This window comes from Halichoerus grypus, chromosome 6 (genome assembly GCF_964656455.1).
Source record: "Halichoerus grypus chromosome 6, mHalGry1.hap1.1, whole genome shotgun sequence".
Lineage (NCBI taxonomy): Eukaryota > Metazoa > Chordata > Mammalia > Carnivora > Phocidae > Halichoerus > Halichoerus grypus.
Window position 1 is genome coordinate 102,602,952 of NC_135717.1, and position 17,858 is coordinate 102,620,809.

The window sequence follows — 17,858 nt, forward strand, 5'->3', positions numbered from 1 at the left end:
GGAGAGGGATGGTGCCTATCCTCTGACCACCCTGAGTGGGCAGCTGTATGAGGCATGAGGAAGGGCTTTGTAATTCATCATGCAGGTGTCAGCTATTAGTGTGCTAGTCACTCATTGGAGGAGAGGTGGCAGAAAGGTTGACAGCAGAGCCCCGCCATGCTGTCCAGCGGACAGGTGGTACAGCGTGAAGGCAAGCGCCAGGCTGGGTCCACGGGGGAGGGGAAGGTGGGAGGAAGACTTCAAGGCAAGCTTCACGTCCCCACAGTGCTTCCCAGCACACAGCCTGCAGACCACAGGCAAGCATGGGCCAGAGGCAATGTGGAGAACTTGGATATTCCTCTTTCTGCCCTTCCTGTTGCTCCTCCTGGCCTACAAAGAGCTAAAATTAGATCTGAAAGCCTGACGATCTTTAAAACTTAGATTCCAAATTTAGTCTCTGTGTTGGGGCAACATTGATGGACTGGACTTAAGATAAAAAGTTGAGAAGCTTGGTCCCCTAAAGTAAGCTAATGCATGCAAGAAGAAATTCCCAATGGTGACCCTCATTTCTCTCTCCCTCTTTTTTTAAATTTTATTTTATTATGTTATGTTAGTCACCATACGTTACATCATTAGTTTTTGATGTAGTGTTCCATGATTCATTGTTTGCCTGTAACACCCAGTGCTCCGTGCAGAACGTGCCCTCCTTAATACCCATCACCAGGCTAACCCATCCCCCACCCCCTCCCCTCTAGAACCCTCAGTTTGTTTCTCAGAGTCCACAGTCTCTCATGGTTCGTCTGCCCCTCCGATTTCTCCCCCTTCATTTTTCCCTTCCTACTATCTTCTTTTTGTTTGTTTGTTTTTATTTTAATTCTGGTCAGTGAACAACCAGTGTTATATTAGTTTCAGGTGTACAGTATAGTGATTCAACACTTCCTTGTTCGTTTCTCTTATTCTTATAATTGACTTGTACCTTTTTTTTTTTAAGATTTTACTTATTTGACAGAGAGAGAGACAGCCAGAGAGGGAACACAAGCAGGGGGAGTGGAAGAGGGAGAAGCAGGCTTCCCGCAGAACAGGAGCCTGATGTGGGGCTCAATCCCAGGACCCTGGAATCATGACCTGAGCCAAAGGCAGAGGCTTAACGACTGAGCCACCCAGGTGCCCCTGACTTGTACCTTCTTTAAGCTATGTCTCCAGTCAAAAGTTGCTCCAAGTCAGAGCCCAGCACAGGATCTTAAGGAGACCGGACTGCAAATGGAGCCAGGGAAACTTAAGGGAGCTTAAGGACAAGGGGGTGGGGGATAATTTTCAGGACAGGGGAGACCACTGAACACTTTTGTATTTGACAAAGCAGTCTGGCCTGTTTAATTATCCTCTGTCAGAAATATTTATGCAGGGAGAGAAAAAACATTCCAATTCCTTCAAGAGAATGTAAACAAAACCTAGGGTCCGTTCAAGCTTGCTCTCCCTCACAGTGCTTCCCGTGCGGCTATCTCCCAACCTCACCAGAGTTTACTGCAGCCATCACAGCAAAAGAAGGGATTGAGAGAAGGGATCAGTCCTTGCAAACCCTACTATAGGTTTAAAACAACTCACTCATGCTCAATTCATTAGCAATCACAGCATGGATGAATAGAGTTTCAGTAGGGAAGAGATACTTAACAAAAATATCTTAACAATTAGCAATCTGTGTATACACAAGTAACTCTCAAATCTTGAGCAAATAGGTAAACATTCTCATCCTTTCCCCGATAATCCAGTTTGGTACAAACACGGAACAGAAGATAAAAATGCAAAAGAGGAGCGCCTGGGTGGCTCCGTCGGTTAAGTGTCAGACTCTTGATTTCGGCTCAGGTCATGATCTCAGGGTCCTGAGATCGAGCCCTGGGTCTGACTCCACACTGGCTGTGGAGCCTGCTTAAGATTCTTTCTCCCTCTCCCTCTGCCCCTCCCCCACTCCTCTCAAAAAAAATGATGCAAATGAAACCATATTTTAGATGAACTAGAAGAGTTCTTACTTTAAAACCTTTGTAATATTCTCTCCAATGAAGCTTGCAGGCTTGTGTTTCACCTACACTGGCTAGTGGTCAGTGTGGCTGTGGGTCAGGGTGTACACAGCATGGGAGAGTGGTGGAAAAGAGAGGAAAGTCCTAAATGCTGAGACATTTGGACTCCATGTGTGTATGGAACGGACAATCAGGGAAATTCTCAGGTGCCCCTCAATTTATAGGGAGGGTGGAAGAAGAAAAGATGTTGGAAATGAAAGAAAAAATGACATGTTGTAAGACAGGCAACAAAATAAAGAGCTTCAAAAGCAGGAGGAGGTCAACAGTGTCATATTCTTCGCTTCAGAGACATCTGGGGAATGAGCACTGAATGAACAGGTGGAGGAGGGAGAAACACCAAATGCTAACCATTCTTGCCGATTTGATGGGAGACATTTCAGAAGGAGTTAGAACAACTTGAGGGAATAGTTGAAATGAGAAAGATCATCTAGGGGAATCTGGGATATACAGAAATTTGTGGAATGGGAAAAATCTGAAGACCTAAAAGGAGCCCACAATACTGGATGGGGGAAGAGGACAGAAATACAATCAAGAACACATATGGATTTTATACTAATGCCTACTCATGGCTAAAATATAAAAGACTGACAATACCAAATGTTAGGGTGTGAAGCACATGGATCTCTTACCATTGTTGATGGGAGGGAAAGTGGTACAATTACTTTGAAGAACAGTGTGGCAGTCTCTTAAAATATTAAAGATACATTTACCCACAATTCTACTCCTAGATATTAACCTAAGAAAAATAAACATACAAAGACCGGGACATGAATAGTCACAACATTAATATTCATAATAAACCTGTTAAGAAACCAAGTATTCACCCACAGGAAAATGGATAAACAAATTGCGGTATATTTACATGATGGAATACTACCCAGCAAAAAAAGTAATGTAACATGTAACCACAGGAGTAAGATTCAAAACAGTATGCTGAGCAAAAATATCCAAATGCCAAAAATGTGCATAGTAAATGATCACCTTTAAATGAAGTTCTAACACAGGCTAAACTAATTTATGGTGGAAAGAATCAGAACAATGATTGCCTCAAGGGAAGGGGAAATTACTGGCAAGAGGCCTACGGGATGTTTCTGGAGTGATGGAAATGTCCTATGTTATTTGCAGGGTAATTACAAGAGTATACACAATTGTCAAAACCCAGATTTGTGCATTTTTTCCATGTCACTTATGCCTCAACCTGAAAAAACGAACAAATAATGCATAAACACAATGTAAGCACTGGCCGTGTTAAGGAGGCAAGACAATTCTTCCTTCCATGGAAGAGCAAAAGAAGGGGGAAGTCTGTGAACATGCAGGAAATTTTGAGGTAGGAAGAAAGGAAGCTGCAAAAATTGACCTTGATTGACTTGAATATTCTTAGTAAAAGTAAGGGGTGATGCTATATTCTGGGTGTGCGTATGGGCACTAAGGAGGGGAAGAAGGAAAAGAACAAAATATTTGGAAGATACTCTAAGACCATAAGGGATGAATCTTTAACAGCTTTAACCCCGATCCTGTTTTGTTTCATAATGCTCTCTTCAGAGTTTTGTTAGGGTCCCCCTCAACTCAGATTTCTGTTTTTCATCCCCAACACTTGACAGATTGGATGAGGGTCTAGAGCATACATTCCTAACAGAGGTGAAAATTGCTTCTTGGAGTGGAGGTGTGCAGTGAAAATAAGATTAGATTACATATAAAAAATAAAACTAGATACGACAACGGTTTGTGGTCTCCCAAAGCTCAATGCTATTTAACAAATCTTATTCTTGAGTATTTATTGGGGAAGGAGGTATGTAGGAAAAAATGCTTGAAAGGCTCCTGGGGGAGGGTGGGGGGCTGATAATGAAAAGGAATTGAGAAATACTAGTCTAGGGAAAGCAAAATGCAAGCAATGGGGTACCTTGAGCTGGGGGCCTGGTCAGGCAAGTAAATGATGGTCAAGGTGTGCAAGAGTCTAAGCTGATGTCACATGCATTAGTGAAAGGGATAAATTAGAGATGGGATTATAAATTATGAACACAAAAATCAGAGAGCACAGAGACTATAACACTGGTGAAGAGCAGGGTGGGCAGGAATGAGGGAGTAAGAGGGGAATCACACTGGTCATGGAAGGCATGTCAATACTAAGGTCTTAGAAAAAGACAACTGAGCATGGAGAGGAGCTAGGAGGTGGCAGGTCATCATCATGACCCCATCAAAGGGTCAGTAGGAATGACAGAGGGGAAAGGGAAGGGTGGGCAGAGGTAAGAGGTTAAGGTCAAAGAGGAACATCAGAATTCGGGTGGTAGAGAAGAAAAAGGTCTGCACAAAAAGCCTGTGGCCTGGCTGTGTCGGTGGGTGCCCAAACAGAGCAGAACTGGAGGGTCCCTGGGTGAAGTTGGCAGAGGAACTGGGCGACTGATTCAAGTTGGGGAGGGGCTGTAATGGGATTGAGACTACAGATAAATAAGGTTGGAAGTACCCTGAATACTAACAGGTCACCATAGGGGTGGGGGCAAGGAGTGAGATTTCCCTCCAAGGGGAGAGTGCAGAACTTGCCCACACAAAGTTGACATCCTCATGTGGTGGAAAGGAGCTCAAAAAGCTTTTCTTTATCCAGTGGGCTGGCATTTCAGATTCTCTGAGGCTTCAGTTGAAAAGCAGAGAAGAGAAGAACTACTATCTTGAATGTATCAGTTCCTTTTTATAAACTAAAAGGTGGTGGAGCTAGTGCCAGAGCTATAAAGAAATTTAATCCCAAACATTTATTTCAAAGATAATGCTCACCCTTCTTTCCATGTCCTTTTCTTTTTTAGAATTTAATTTTCTAAAGGATCAGACTAAAGAATGTATTTTGTTTTTGAAATTCAACTTCTATATAGTTCAATTATTGGACATCCCACTGCACTTTCTGCCGTATTTTGATTATAATATTTATTGTAATACCCATATAACACCCATATCCTATCATGTGAACAGAAGGGAGTTTTGGCAATGAGGGAGGTATGATGTAATTCTGCCAGAGGTTCTTTTCAGATTCTGTTTCGGTAGCAAACACTAGCAACTCTTTTACCCAAGCAGTCACAAAAATATTTTCCCATGCCCTGAATTTACATATTCGATTATATTCTCTTGAGCCATCAGGGACTTCTGTGCTTTCCATCCATAAAAAGTTTATGCTAATCTTGCCTATTTTCTTTTACATTTTAGGTTCTAAGCAAAGCCAACAATAATTAATATAAATTAAGAATGCTGACATGGAAAGCTGTTCCTTATCAATCTGTCACACGCTAAATATGCTGCACAGAATCATAATAGATTAGCGTCAAAGTCCCGTGAAATGGTCATTAAAGAGGCCAAATATATTTGGATAACATTCATTGAAATCTATTGCTATGAACAGGTCTAAAGCTGTACGCCATATAATTCCAAGAATTCAAATGAAATTTGTCTTCAGTGCTATGAGATTTCTGGGATGTTCTGACAGAATCACATTTTATTTAGAGCTTCTGGCCTGGACAGAGTCTTACATTTCTCTCAAAGTCAAGGTCATTAATAAAGGTCTGTGCTGTCCAGTACAGAAGGCACTAACCCCATGTGGCTATTGAACACTTGAAATAGGACTATTCTGAGATAGGTTATAAGTATAAAACATACACTGGATTTCAAGGATTACTTATTACAAAAATGCACACTAGTTCAGTAATATTTTTACATGTTCAATTTTAAAATTAATTTTTAATATTATTCACATGCTAAAATGATAATATTTTGGATATACTGGGGTTAAATAAAATATACTATTAAAATTAACTCCACCTTCTTCATGTCCTGAAATATGGCCACCTGAAAATTTTAAGTCACAGTTCCTGGCTCTTATTACATTTCTGTGGGGCCGTGAGGCTCCAGGCTGTATCCCAGTTTTGAGGGGAGCCACAAGGAGGCAGTCGAGTGTGGTCACACAGGTCGAGGTTCAATTCCCACGCCTTCTCTTTCTTCCCTAAGGCACCTCGGCACATTACTTCCTCAAACCTTCGTTTCATCATTTAGAAAATAGGAATGAGGACATTGCCCTGCTCTCAAGGATGATCAAATCTAACGCTTGTGTCTAAAAAGATGCTCTGGTTCTCAGAATGAGCATTAACTTCTAAATTACAAAAAAAAAAAAAAAAAAGGCACAATTTAAAAAAACTTAGCTGCCTAATGAGAAACAGGGTAAAAATCTTAAACAAATAGTAAAATGGATCGGATCAAACACAATTTAAAATATCTTTTTTTTTTTTTTTGTCTTTGACCCATTGCTACTTAATAGCAGACATACATTAAGGAAAGGGGAAATGAAACTCAGAGTTAACTAAATGTGGATTAGCTCTATTTTCTGGGTCACCTCTCTCTGCTACTGAGGGACATAATGTAAACAAACATTACTGTTTCCTTAAAAAAAAAAAAAACCATGATGGGTTTTTCTCCCAAAGGCAATCACATGTCATTAAACAGCTAAATATTAAGTAATTTTTGGGTTGGAGGGCTATTTGGGCAGCATGGGTAAAGGAAAGTGAATAGAACAGTAGTCCAAGGGCAGGGATTCAATCCTGGATCTGCCAGAGCCTAGGCCAATGGCACATGAGATCTCTGAGCCTTGGTTCTGTAAAATGGGGATGTGGATGATAAACCTTTCACAGTAGATTAAAGATTAAATTAAATAATGCGTATGAAAATACTTATCTGTAAACTGTGAAGTATTATGTAAATGTTAGCTATTATGGTTCTATTCCACTGGGTTGTAAGGATAATCTACATGGATATAGCCACTCTGCTCTCTGATAGAAATCAAAAGAGCAAAAGGCAAACCACAGTGGCTTTGTACAAGGTACTCCACTTTTCAGGACCCTCATTCCCTCTTCTTCCCTGTCTACTTTAAAGAGTTACTAGGAGGGCCTCATTTAAAAAAAAAAAAATCCACTCAGAAAACTACAGTCTTACGCAAATGTAAAGCATTGTTGTTGGTCTGGATAATCATCAAGAGTTGATTTTGACAAAACCTCTGACAAAGAGAGAAAAAATCCCATGTTCAGTATCCAGGAGTCCCTCCTACTGTGAAAAATAGCCATTACCATAGTCCAAAAAATAATTCCTTGTCCTTTTAACTCACATATACTCATTCATGATGATCGTTAATGGCAATAATATGTGATTGAAAAAGGAAGGCTAGAGCGTGCATCTCTTGTTCAGGTCTTGGCAAGATGAAATTTAAGGACTGTCGACTGTCATTTTTAAGTAGAGCCCCATTCAGCACAATATGATCATCATCACTGCAGGACATTATTCCTAACAAGAACTGCCATTAAAGCTGGATCTTTAGGGCAACAAACACTCATCGATGTGGTCTTTAAAACCAGTACTGTATAATCCAGGTACCCCAAAGATGCTGACAGGACTTTATCTGGCCATTAAATTATTTGGGCTCTAAGGTAGGACATAAACAGATGCCAACAATGACTTTAAAAAAATGAGTCCTTGGAACGTCACATAAAGAAGTAAGAGCTCATCAAAATAGTTGAGTAAAATCAAAGCACCCTAGTGGCCTGCTACTATTACCTGCAATGACTAGAACTCATTTTCCCCACATCTCTTGATTGGCTATTGTTTTTAATAGGAGCTGACGAGTACTAAAATGGCTTTTCTGTCACAGTATGTCCCACTTCATTCTTCGTTGTTTCTCAGCATTCTCAATGTGTATCAAATTGTAACAAAAAATTCTCTAATTTGAAAAAATAAGTGTATTTGGTTTTTGTTGATTTATACTTTTATTCCTTTCATTTGAATTGTACTTTCTCTGCATTTACTCATTTTTGTATAGTATTCCCTGATTTTGTGCTCCAGTACTGGACAAAGCCATTCCTAAACAGAAAACAGACTCAGGATGGCACCTATCATGTAATACCATATTAGATTGTTCTGTGATTAACCCACCCCAGCGCTTCTGCCCAAACGGGATTAGATAAAAACACACATTCACACACACATTAGGAAAAAGGACCAATATCTACCTGTATATGTCAAATTCAAGGAGTAAACAGGAAGGTGAAGAAGTTGCATCATATGGAGTTAGTGAGGCAATGAAGACAATCCCGTTAGTGAGTGGACAAGAGAACAAAGCAAACCATCAGCTTTAAAGGTAACAGACGAGTGCTCTAGAAGTTTAGAGACTTGGAAACCAATTCAGTAAGTGTGGAGATTTTTTTTTTTAAAGATTTATTTATTTATTTTAGGGAGAGAGAGAGACAGAGAGAGAGAGAACAAGGGGGAAGGGGCAGAGGGAGAGAGAGAGGAGGAATCTCAAGCAGACCCCATGCTGACCATGGAGCCTGACATGGGCCCCAATCTCATGACCCTGGATCATGACCTGAGCCGAAACCATGAGTCAGATGCTCGCTCAACTGACTGAGCCACCCAGGGGCCCCCAGTAAGTGTGTAGAATGTCAGTATCCCAACAAGCAGAGATAAATACATCACCACACTCTCATTCCAAACATTTTTCACCCAATTTCCACTTCTGATGTTTTCATCCTGTTTTCTTAAGTTTAGAAATTAAATTCTATAACTTCCACCATTTCGTTATTGTCAAAACTACAGATGCCAGCACCATCACCAAGATGCCTAGACTTTGTATTAATAAAAATACAAGATGCAGAAGTACCCCTGTTTTAGTCTTCAGTGATACTAATTGCACTGTCAACCTTTTACAGGGCGGTGAGTGAAAAGCAAACACCAGTGACTGATTGTACCTGGCAGGTCTCCCTAAGATCTTAGCAAGAGTTACCATTACTAAGTCAAGGCAGGCCTTGCTCCATTTCTTACCACTAGTACACGCTGAACACGAGTCATGGTTATGTCATCTGGCCGCAGCTTTAGAGCTCACTGCTCTTCCTAGATGAGCGCTTTGCCCAAAGAATGTTCATGGAATACTTGGGAAATGCCTTACCAAAAAAAAAAATTTTTGACTTTGGGCAATGTCGTATTCCATATTGCCTTCTTGAAGATTCACAGGGCATTTAGCATATTAACGGTTCTTGCAAGAGGGGGAGTCCTCTTGGTCTAACTCAGCATTTCCTAAGTTTACCTGACCATGTAACCCTTCCCTATCCCCACCCCTCTACAGACCACCCAGGAACATCTCCCAGAGCTAACACTTCCAGAGAGTCACTCTGGGAAATATTCTTTTAGACTGAGGAGGCATAGAATTATTTCAGATGAACATGACCTCCTCTCAAAGCTTGAAAACCGTAATTATTCCACTCTGGGAAGAGGAGACAGGAGCACAACCAAATGAGTATTAAGAAGGAAAGGATTTCCTGAAATTACAAGACTGCCGGATGAAAGGTACCCGTTCTACTTACTTAAGGAGATTTCCAAGATTGAAGAGAGCCCGGCTGTGCTGCGGATTTAGCTGGAGAGCCCTCTGATAGCACCTCTTTGCCTCTGCTGTGTCTCTCGTCAGTGTTCCAAGGTTGTTCAGGGCACTTGCGTGGCGAGGATACAACCTGGAAAATTAGAAATATTCAGCCATGATTGTTCAAAAACTTCTAAGCTGGGCACGATGGGCTTGTTCTCCCTCTCCCCCCCCACCCGAGGAATGCCACAACCAAAATCAAACACTGAATTCTTCCTTTATTTTAATGGTTTGTCCATGTGAAATCTTAATGGTCACCTATGTGTGCAGCTGCAGGCATATAAATATGGAAGGAGATCTTTGACCCTTAGTGGTATAATAACCCCCAAATGGTGCAAAAATAAACTATGCAAATCTATCAGGGTCAAACAAATTTTAATCCTTTGGAGCCAATATTACTTTCAATTTGCTTTGGCAGAAAATCCTCACTGCCTCATTGCTTCTGAGTTTCTGGGCTGGTGGGACTGCTGACCAGCAGCTTCTACGGTGCCCACTACGTACACAAGACGCTGGGGGTTCCTTGGATGAGGGCATCTTCATGAACATACTTGGACTGGAAGATCCCTAAGACCGCCATTATTGAGAAAGGGTAATACGCAAGGTCTTCCCATAAAAACAAACTTTATCCCTAAAATGGCTTTCCATCTTGGCTCTCTTTTTCCATTTTATCTCCTTTCCCTCCTCCTACTGTAATTTGGTACCAACTGGCCTGATACAGTTCTCAAATGAAAATCCCGACAAACACTTTTTAAAAAATTTAAATAATGCACAACGAAGTGAAAATAGCATTCCCAGTGTTCAAAAGCAAATGTAAAGGACGATCGGGGATACATCAGTAAACCAAATTTATGCTGATTAAGGAAGGAAGGGAATCAATTTACTTCCTTAACTCAAAACCATCAAGAAGGCAAATCCGCACAGCTCCACAGTTTAGTTGTTTCTGCTATATTTAGAGCAGAATATTTAGCAGACTAAGAGGTTCACTCCATCTCTGTCACCTGGAGTACTCTGCATAAGCCCGCGAAACTGGCTCATAATGTAGGAATGCCAAGAAATGAAAATACGATGTGTACTTGTCAAGTCTCTTGACAATCAAATGACAGGCTTGCCTCCTCCCACTCTGTTCCGTACCTTCTAAGAAGATCAATTTATTTGCAGACAGAAGGGCGTCCTATTAAAAGGCTGACAAGACAAGTCTCATGGGTTTTGTTTTGTTTTTTTTTAAATCTTTGCTTAAACCAAAGTTTCCTAAGTTTATTTGACCATGTAATCCTCCCTTCCCTACTCCCTTCTAGAGCAGCAAGGAACACGACGAACATCCCCCCATTTTCAGGAAGACATGCCGGGTGATGCTCTTCATGACTGACAAGGGATAGAATCTATTCAGAGGCATGTTATGGCCTCCCAAAGCCTGAAAGCCCTAATTACTCTCAATGGCTGTAGAGGCTGTTGGGGAGAGAGATATTATGAGAGGAAGCTGGGAAAAGGAAAACACACTGGGCCAGCACACGGCACTGTGGTTTGCTTCTCTCGGGTCACCTTCACTCAGACAAAGACAACCCGAGGTCCCTGGGGGTAGCCCCATCACCCCCAGCCTCACAGTCCTGAGGGAAGCAAGTCCTTGGCTCTTTCTCTGAGATTCCACTAAGGGATATCAGAACTATGATGAGACAAAATGCCCTTGGATCTGCTCATGCACTCTGCCCACAAAGGTCTCCTAGGAAGTCCGGGTCTAAGAATGATTTTGGAAGTGATTACAGAAAACTTATCACAGCCAGGACTCAAAATCTTCTAAAGAAACTTTTTTTTTTTTTGGCAGGGGGAGATGTTGAGCAAAGCTCTCTGACCTCCCAAAGATTTAAGGGATGTCCAGTGAACACGGTGAGAGCAATTCTTGTTTCCCTGTTGACCAGCTGTAAGAGGAAGCTTCCCGGGGACATCTGCCTTCTTAAAACTTGATCTTTTGCTTATTTCTTTAGGCTTGGGAGCCCTTGAAATCAATGTCTGAGGTGAAAGCACTACCTATGGGAAAGGATGGTCTAAATTCAATAAGATCTTCCCCCAAGGACTCACCCACCTCTTGCCGCGCCCATCTACACTGTCAAGCAACTGCCCTCGGCACTGGCTCTCCTCCCACCTTGTCAAACTTTATCTTCACTCACGATTCCACGGTCACTTAAACAGTCATGGGCTTTCACATTTCATGGAGTCCATGTTTCTCTCTCCCCTTTCTTTTTTCCAATTCAGAAACTGAATATAAGTCCACACCAAACTCTCAAAACCAGAAATAAGCAGCAAGAAAGGAAGCAACGAGAAAACAGGTATGAGCCTTGTGAGGAAAAGGGCCTTGAGTGAGACTTTTGCTCCAAAAACTTGTCTGCCAGCCACAGTCAGGGAAGAGGCTGTATGTTAATGAAGAGTCCCGACCCAGGGAGGAAGGGGATTGCTGGCTTCTAGAGTGGTTTACTGAATCTATTGCCACCCAGAGCCCTCCACCTGAAAAATATGTGATATCGTGTATTCCTGGTAATAGTAAGGGTCTGCTAGCAATATCCTCTCTCACTGGGTATCTGATTTGGTTCAGCTACTCACAAGCATTGCATTATTTATAAAACAAAGCTGAATTTCATCAACAGGATTCTTCAATAACTAGGTCAGGAAAAAAAAAAAACACATTTTATTTTGAGTTCAAGATAGATGTAGATATATTCTTAAAACATACTCTTCTCTTGTTTACTGAAGACCTAGGCAAGGACAAGGTTATTTTGTGCGTTTACTTTTTAAATGAACTTGTGTTTGAATTAGCTTGGGTCCAAGTCAATACTGAGGTCTCCAGGAGGGTAATTTTCTACTGGAAAAATGAACAATTTAAGAGATGTTTATGTTGCTATATCCCTGGTCAGAATAAATTAAGCCCATCTTGACTTTGACTTCTATAGGTATGTTTTACAAAATTTCTGTTAGTGATTAATTATTCCCTTCCCCGTCTAAAAAAAAATCTCAACAAAAGTGTCACTGAACTAGAGTGGAGTGGTGTTTTCAGACCTATTTTTTTTTAAGATGAGTGTGAACAGCCATGGATTTTCTTTCTCACACTCTTACTCAACATTTGTATTGTTTATGGGTGCTCTCTTGCTATTTCTTTATTACTGTCATTTTTATTTTGGTGAGTTAAATTTTTAAAAATTTATTATACAGAAAATACGCTGTTTTGTCAAGCAGCTCCAGGGTATAAGGAAGCTTATTTTTTCTCTTTAAAAATGAAATCTTGGGGCGCCTGGGTGGCTCAGTCAGTTAAGCATCAGACTTTTGATTTCAGCTCACGTCATGATCTCAGGGTCGGGATACTGAGTCCCGCACTGGACTCCCCACTGGGTGTGGAGCCTGCTTAAGATTCTCTCTCCCCCTCTCTCTTTGTCCCTCCCCCCCTAAAAAAATAGAATAAAATAAAAATGAAATCTAGAGATACAGTTATCTCAGACTGAGATAATTTTTTTCATGTATTGGAAAATTTGTATTCTTGATAAGCACATGTACATTTGAGCATTTAAGGGGTTCTTAATTTTTATCTACTAGCATTTCCTTATGCAGAATTGATAAAGTAGATAGTTAAGGATATAATTATTATTCCCCTCCATTCCCAGTTACCTGAGCTCTGAGAATCAACATCAACAACATATTAATAGATCATTACTGGGGGTGGGAACAAAAGAAAATGGGTCCAAAGGGACCTAGGATAGATTAATGATACTTCACACTTTTTCTTCCATTTTCTCATCTAACCCTCCTAATTCTTTTTTTTTTTTTTTTTAAGATTTTACTTATTTATTTGTCAGAGAGAGAGAGAACACAAGCAGGGGGAGCAGCAGGCTCCCCACCAAGGAAGGAGCCTGATGTGGGACTTGATCCCAGGACTCTGGCATCATGACCTGAGCTGAAGGCCAAGGCCTAACTGACTGAGCCACCCAGGGATCCCTAACCCTCCTAATTCTTCAAGTAGAATTACTGTACTGTGTTATAGCTGCGGAAAGAAATTGAGTAGATGATAGATTTAAAAAAAAATCAGAAGCAGTTGTGTTCTTGTGTTAAGAAGACAGTTGGTTCCTGTAAATCTATTTATTTTCCAAAAATATCTTGAGTCATTCCACCTTCAGCAAATACATAAACTGCTACAAATTAGAGCTTCCATTTAGAATAACTTCTCCTTTTTTTCTTTGGCCAGTCCATTCGACTATGATATTACAGGAACCAGTTCTCAGGGACAGAAGTAGAATAAACTCAATACTCAGGACACTTGGCTACTGAGATGCTTATGCACTGGAAAAATATGTTATCTGCCATACAAAATAACCATGGTATCTCTGAAGACCACAGTAGTTTTAGAACCAGCAATACTCAGTAAGTGTACAAGATATATGTATGCTCTCATTACTGTTCTTAAGCTTCAACCTCAAGATCAACCTGAAGACTCAACGACATAAGATGGATGTGACTAAAGTGTGGTTTTATATTTTCTTTCAGTCATTTACCTTGAATTTTGTACAGTCTTTTCAAAAGTTAAGGATGCTCATAATTTTTCAACGTTTTGAGTACCTTATAAGGCATTTCATTGTGCAAGCAACATTGTATCATGAGCTCCAGTTTGCAATTTCCCTTCAGAATATATACACCCTGATTTATTTGTCTGATTTTCATTCCAGAGATTAATTTATTTGAGGTTAACTATGCTAAGGTCAGATGTTTATTTTCTATTTCCCGTTGAGAAAAAAAAAATCCAAAAGAAAAACATGGCTGGGAAAAAAATGCAACCATAAAACCTGAATTTCACTGGACTAAAAAAAAACACCCAAAGTAAACTTTATTTCAGGAGTCAGCAGCATATTTTCAACCAGATTAGTCTCTGACATTCGGTTTTTCCCTGTTGTAAGATTTGAACCATCGTTGTCACTAAAATGTACTGGGTGACACGGATTGGTCTGCTTCTTTACTTGTTTGGAATTGCCATTAACACCCAGCAAATAAGTCTTGCCACTTTCTTTTTGCATTATACTCCTTCCCACCCATTTCAAAAAGCTTTGGAAAAAACTTCACATGCTGTTTAGGGAAATGGGACAGGCTTTCCAAAGAGGGCCAACTCAATTATCTGACCTCTCACAATGGATGACCTCTCCCCGTGATCCAGAAGGACTCCGCCCAATTGATTTTCCAAGAGAATTGAGAGTAAAATCCTGTTCTCTGATGCCCTCAGGAAATGAGTCATTTTAAGTGGCTGAATTTTCCTGGTTCCTGACAATTTAAAGGTTGGGAAATGTATTGAATTAAATACTTCTCTGCTCTTTGAAATAGAAAATGGTGAACATAATTTAACCCTTCTCAGAGGCCTGAGGTAACTCTGGTTTTTGTGGCAGATGGTGGGGAATTGCTTTGCAGTCAGAAGCCATGGGTGACTTTCTAGCTACGTGATTTTGAATTTATGTCTGTCCTTTAGCTGCTTTCTCTATAACAATAAGGTCAATAACATATTGACCTTCTGTGTGAACGAATGGGCTTCTGTGTGAATAAATGATGGTTATGTCTATACTCATCATCATACTTGTTCCACCACAAACAGTGTTTTGGGGTGAGTTGAAGGACCTCTGGGTGGTATTTTTTTGGCTCCATCTATAGCCCTAATGAACCCATACCAGGCTGAAGCTGCCAGGTCTCCTTCTCTCATATGGATTTCTCATCCTCCAAAATAAAATCATTCTCTTCACTGCTGTCAATGGCCTTCGACTTGCTCCCATCAGTCAAAATAACATCCGTTATTTCTTCATCACTAACCCAGGAGCACTCAAGTCATCTTGTATCCATCTGCCTCTCCTCTGCCATGGGTTCTCAGATGTGAAGGACATGTGACTCTCTCCATTTTAAGAATGTAGGAATGTTCTCTGTGAAACCCTCATTCCAAAGCCTGGCAATCCTTCATCATCTAAAGCAAACGATCCCCACAGGCACCAGAGCAATTTCCTCCAAGCCTTTCTGATATGCTCAACACCAAATGGAATTCCAGACACATGCAATTTTTAAAAAGCTACATCCAAGGCTGTAAGGAGATTCAAAGTCCTGTGTGACAGATCAATGTGCACATGGAATCCTTATTGAAATGACACTTTGTGGCATGAATAGTACTCCGGTTGTTAGATCAACTTAGAAAAGGACAGCAGGGGGAGGGAAAAGTGTGTCCATATTCCTAATCAAGAACTGCCCATGAAGATCATGAAGGATGGGGACAGAAAGGGGCGCATATCCTGACTATCCACCTCAGGAATTGGTGGTCACCACTAGCAGGAAGTAGGGGTGTTTAACATCTTCTGATGCACAGGACAATACTGCATAATGAAGAGTTGTTCCATCTAAATAGTCGACAGCTCTCCCATTTGAGAAACACTGCTTGTTACTACGGAGTTGTCCTCGGACTCTAAGGGGATCTGTGATACTCTGTGCATTACATTCATTCGGTCTTTCAACAAACATTTTAACATTTATTGAGCACCTACGATGTGCCAGGCCCTCTGCTAAGGGCCCACAGCAATAAAGAAAAAGGAGTCCATGCTCTCAAGGAGGTCCTGTGGCAGAAGAGGGAGAGACAAGGACACCAAATTACTCTAATGCACCGTGATCAGAGCACACATGGCAGAAAGAGGCAAAGCAGAAACTGGGCGGGGGGGGGGGGGTGTGGAGGGATGGGAGGTGGGTAGTACAAGCAGCAGGAGCCCATGGAAGGAGCCATGGTGCTCACCAAGGTGTTTCCAGGGGAGATGACGCTTTACCAGTGGGGCAGTAATAGTTGAGGGTCAGGGGAAGGGGAGGAGGGGATATAAGCAGGAAGAGGAAGGAAGGTGTTTCAAAGAGAGAAAGCAAAACCCAACAGAACGCAGGAAACATAACTTTTTACTCTGGCTTAAGCACAAACGGGAAAGGGGGCCAATAAAGGTCAAGGAGCTGGTTTTGGAGAGAAGGTGGTAAGGGGAGTTTCAAGTGCAGAGGGAAATCTGTGGAAACGTCCAGGAATCAGGTGGATAGATGGCTTTGATATGGGAAAGTTACGTGGTGAAATTACAGCTTTGAGAGTTAATCAGCATAGAGATGCTTTCTAAAGCCTTTGGAACTGAAGAAATCCCTTGGGAGGAAGGCAAAGCTTGAGAAGAGAAGGCCTAGCAGAGGAGCCTGAGAACTCCTCCATCAAGGGTTTGGAGGAGAGTCTAGAGAAACAGAAGGCAAACCAAGGCAGCATGGAAGCTGAAAAAGAATTTGCTCTAAGGAGGAGGGATCGTTCAACAAAATTAATGCTGCTGAGAGTCAAGTAATTTAACTCCCAAGCAGGGTCCTCCTCTGGAGTTCCCCGCATGGAGGCAACTGGTGCGCTTGCGAACAGTTCTGGGTGGTAGAGCAGGAACCACCCATGGCTGGTGGGGGGGTAACAAGAGGGAAATAAAGGAGAAGACACTGAGACCGGCAGGAAATTTCAACAGTCGAAAGGTGGGAACAGACAGACTGAATGGCAGGAAGGGGGAACGGGAGATGCAGAGGCTGGCTTGCATACTTGTTTCAAGATGGCAGAGACTTGAGACTATTTAGAGTATTTCATTTATTTCATTTTCATTTATTTATATTTATTTATTTATTTATTTTAGAGAGAGATAGAGGGGCGCCTGGGTGGCTCAGTCGGTTGAGCGTCCACCTCTTGATTTCAGCTCAGGTCATGATCTTGGGTCATGAGATCGAGCCCCGTGTTGGGCTCTACGCTCAGCAGGGGGTCAGCTTGAAATTCTTTCTCTCCCCCTCTCCCCCTGCTCATGTGCATACTCTTTCTCTCCCCACCTCTCTCTAAAAAAAAAATAAATAGGGGCGCCTGGGTGGCTCAGTCGTTAAGCGGCTGCCTTCGGCTCAGGTCATGATCCCAGGGTCCTGGGATCGAGCCCCGCATCGGGCTCCCTGCTCAGCGGGAAGCCTGCTTCTCCCTCCCCCACTCCCCCTGCTTGTGTTCCCTCTCTCACTGTGTCTCTCTCTGTCAAATAAATAAAATCTTTTAAAAAAAATAAAAAAAATAAAAAAAAAATAAATCTTTAGAGAGAGAGAGAGAGTATGAGAGTGGGGAGGGGAGGGGCAGAGGAAGAGGGAGAGAGAATCTCAAGCACGCTCCCTGCTGAATGCGAAGACCAACACGGGGCTCGATCTCACGACCCGAGATCATGACCTGAGCCAATATCAAGCAGTGGACGCTCAACCAACGGAGCCACCCAGGCGCCCTGATAATATTTAAGTATGAATGGAAAAGTGCCCAGAGAAGTGGATAAAGTGAAGGCTTTAAAGGAAGGGTTTTAAACAAAATC

General features: G+C 41.7%; 1 protein-coding gene across 3 annotated transcripts in view; it reads right to left on the reverse strand.

Annotated features, from left to right (window-relative positions):
• Positions 1-17,858, reverse strand: part of TMTC1 (transmembrane O-mannosyltransferase targeting cadherins 1) — a 259,957-nt gene that overhangs the window by 41,065 nt on the left and 201,034 nt on the right. For all 3 annotated transcript variants that reach the window (XM_078075832.1, XM_078075833.1, XM_078075831.1), the window contains one exon: positions 9,431-9,574. In XM_078075832.1, the coding sequence (XP_077931958.1) occupies positions 9,431-9,574 (144 nt within the window). The remainder of the gene's footprint in view (positions 1-9,430; positions 9,575-17,858) is intronic.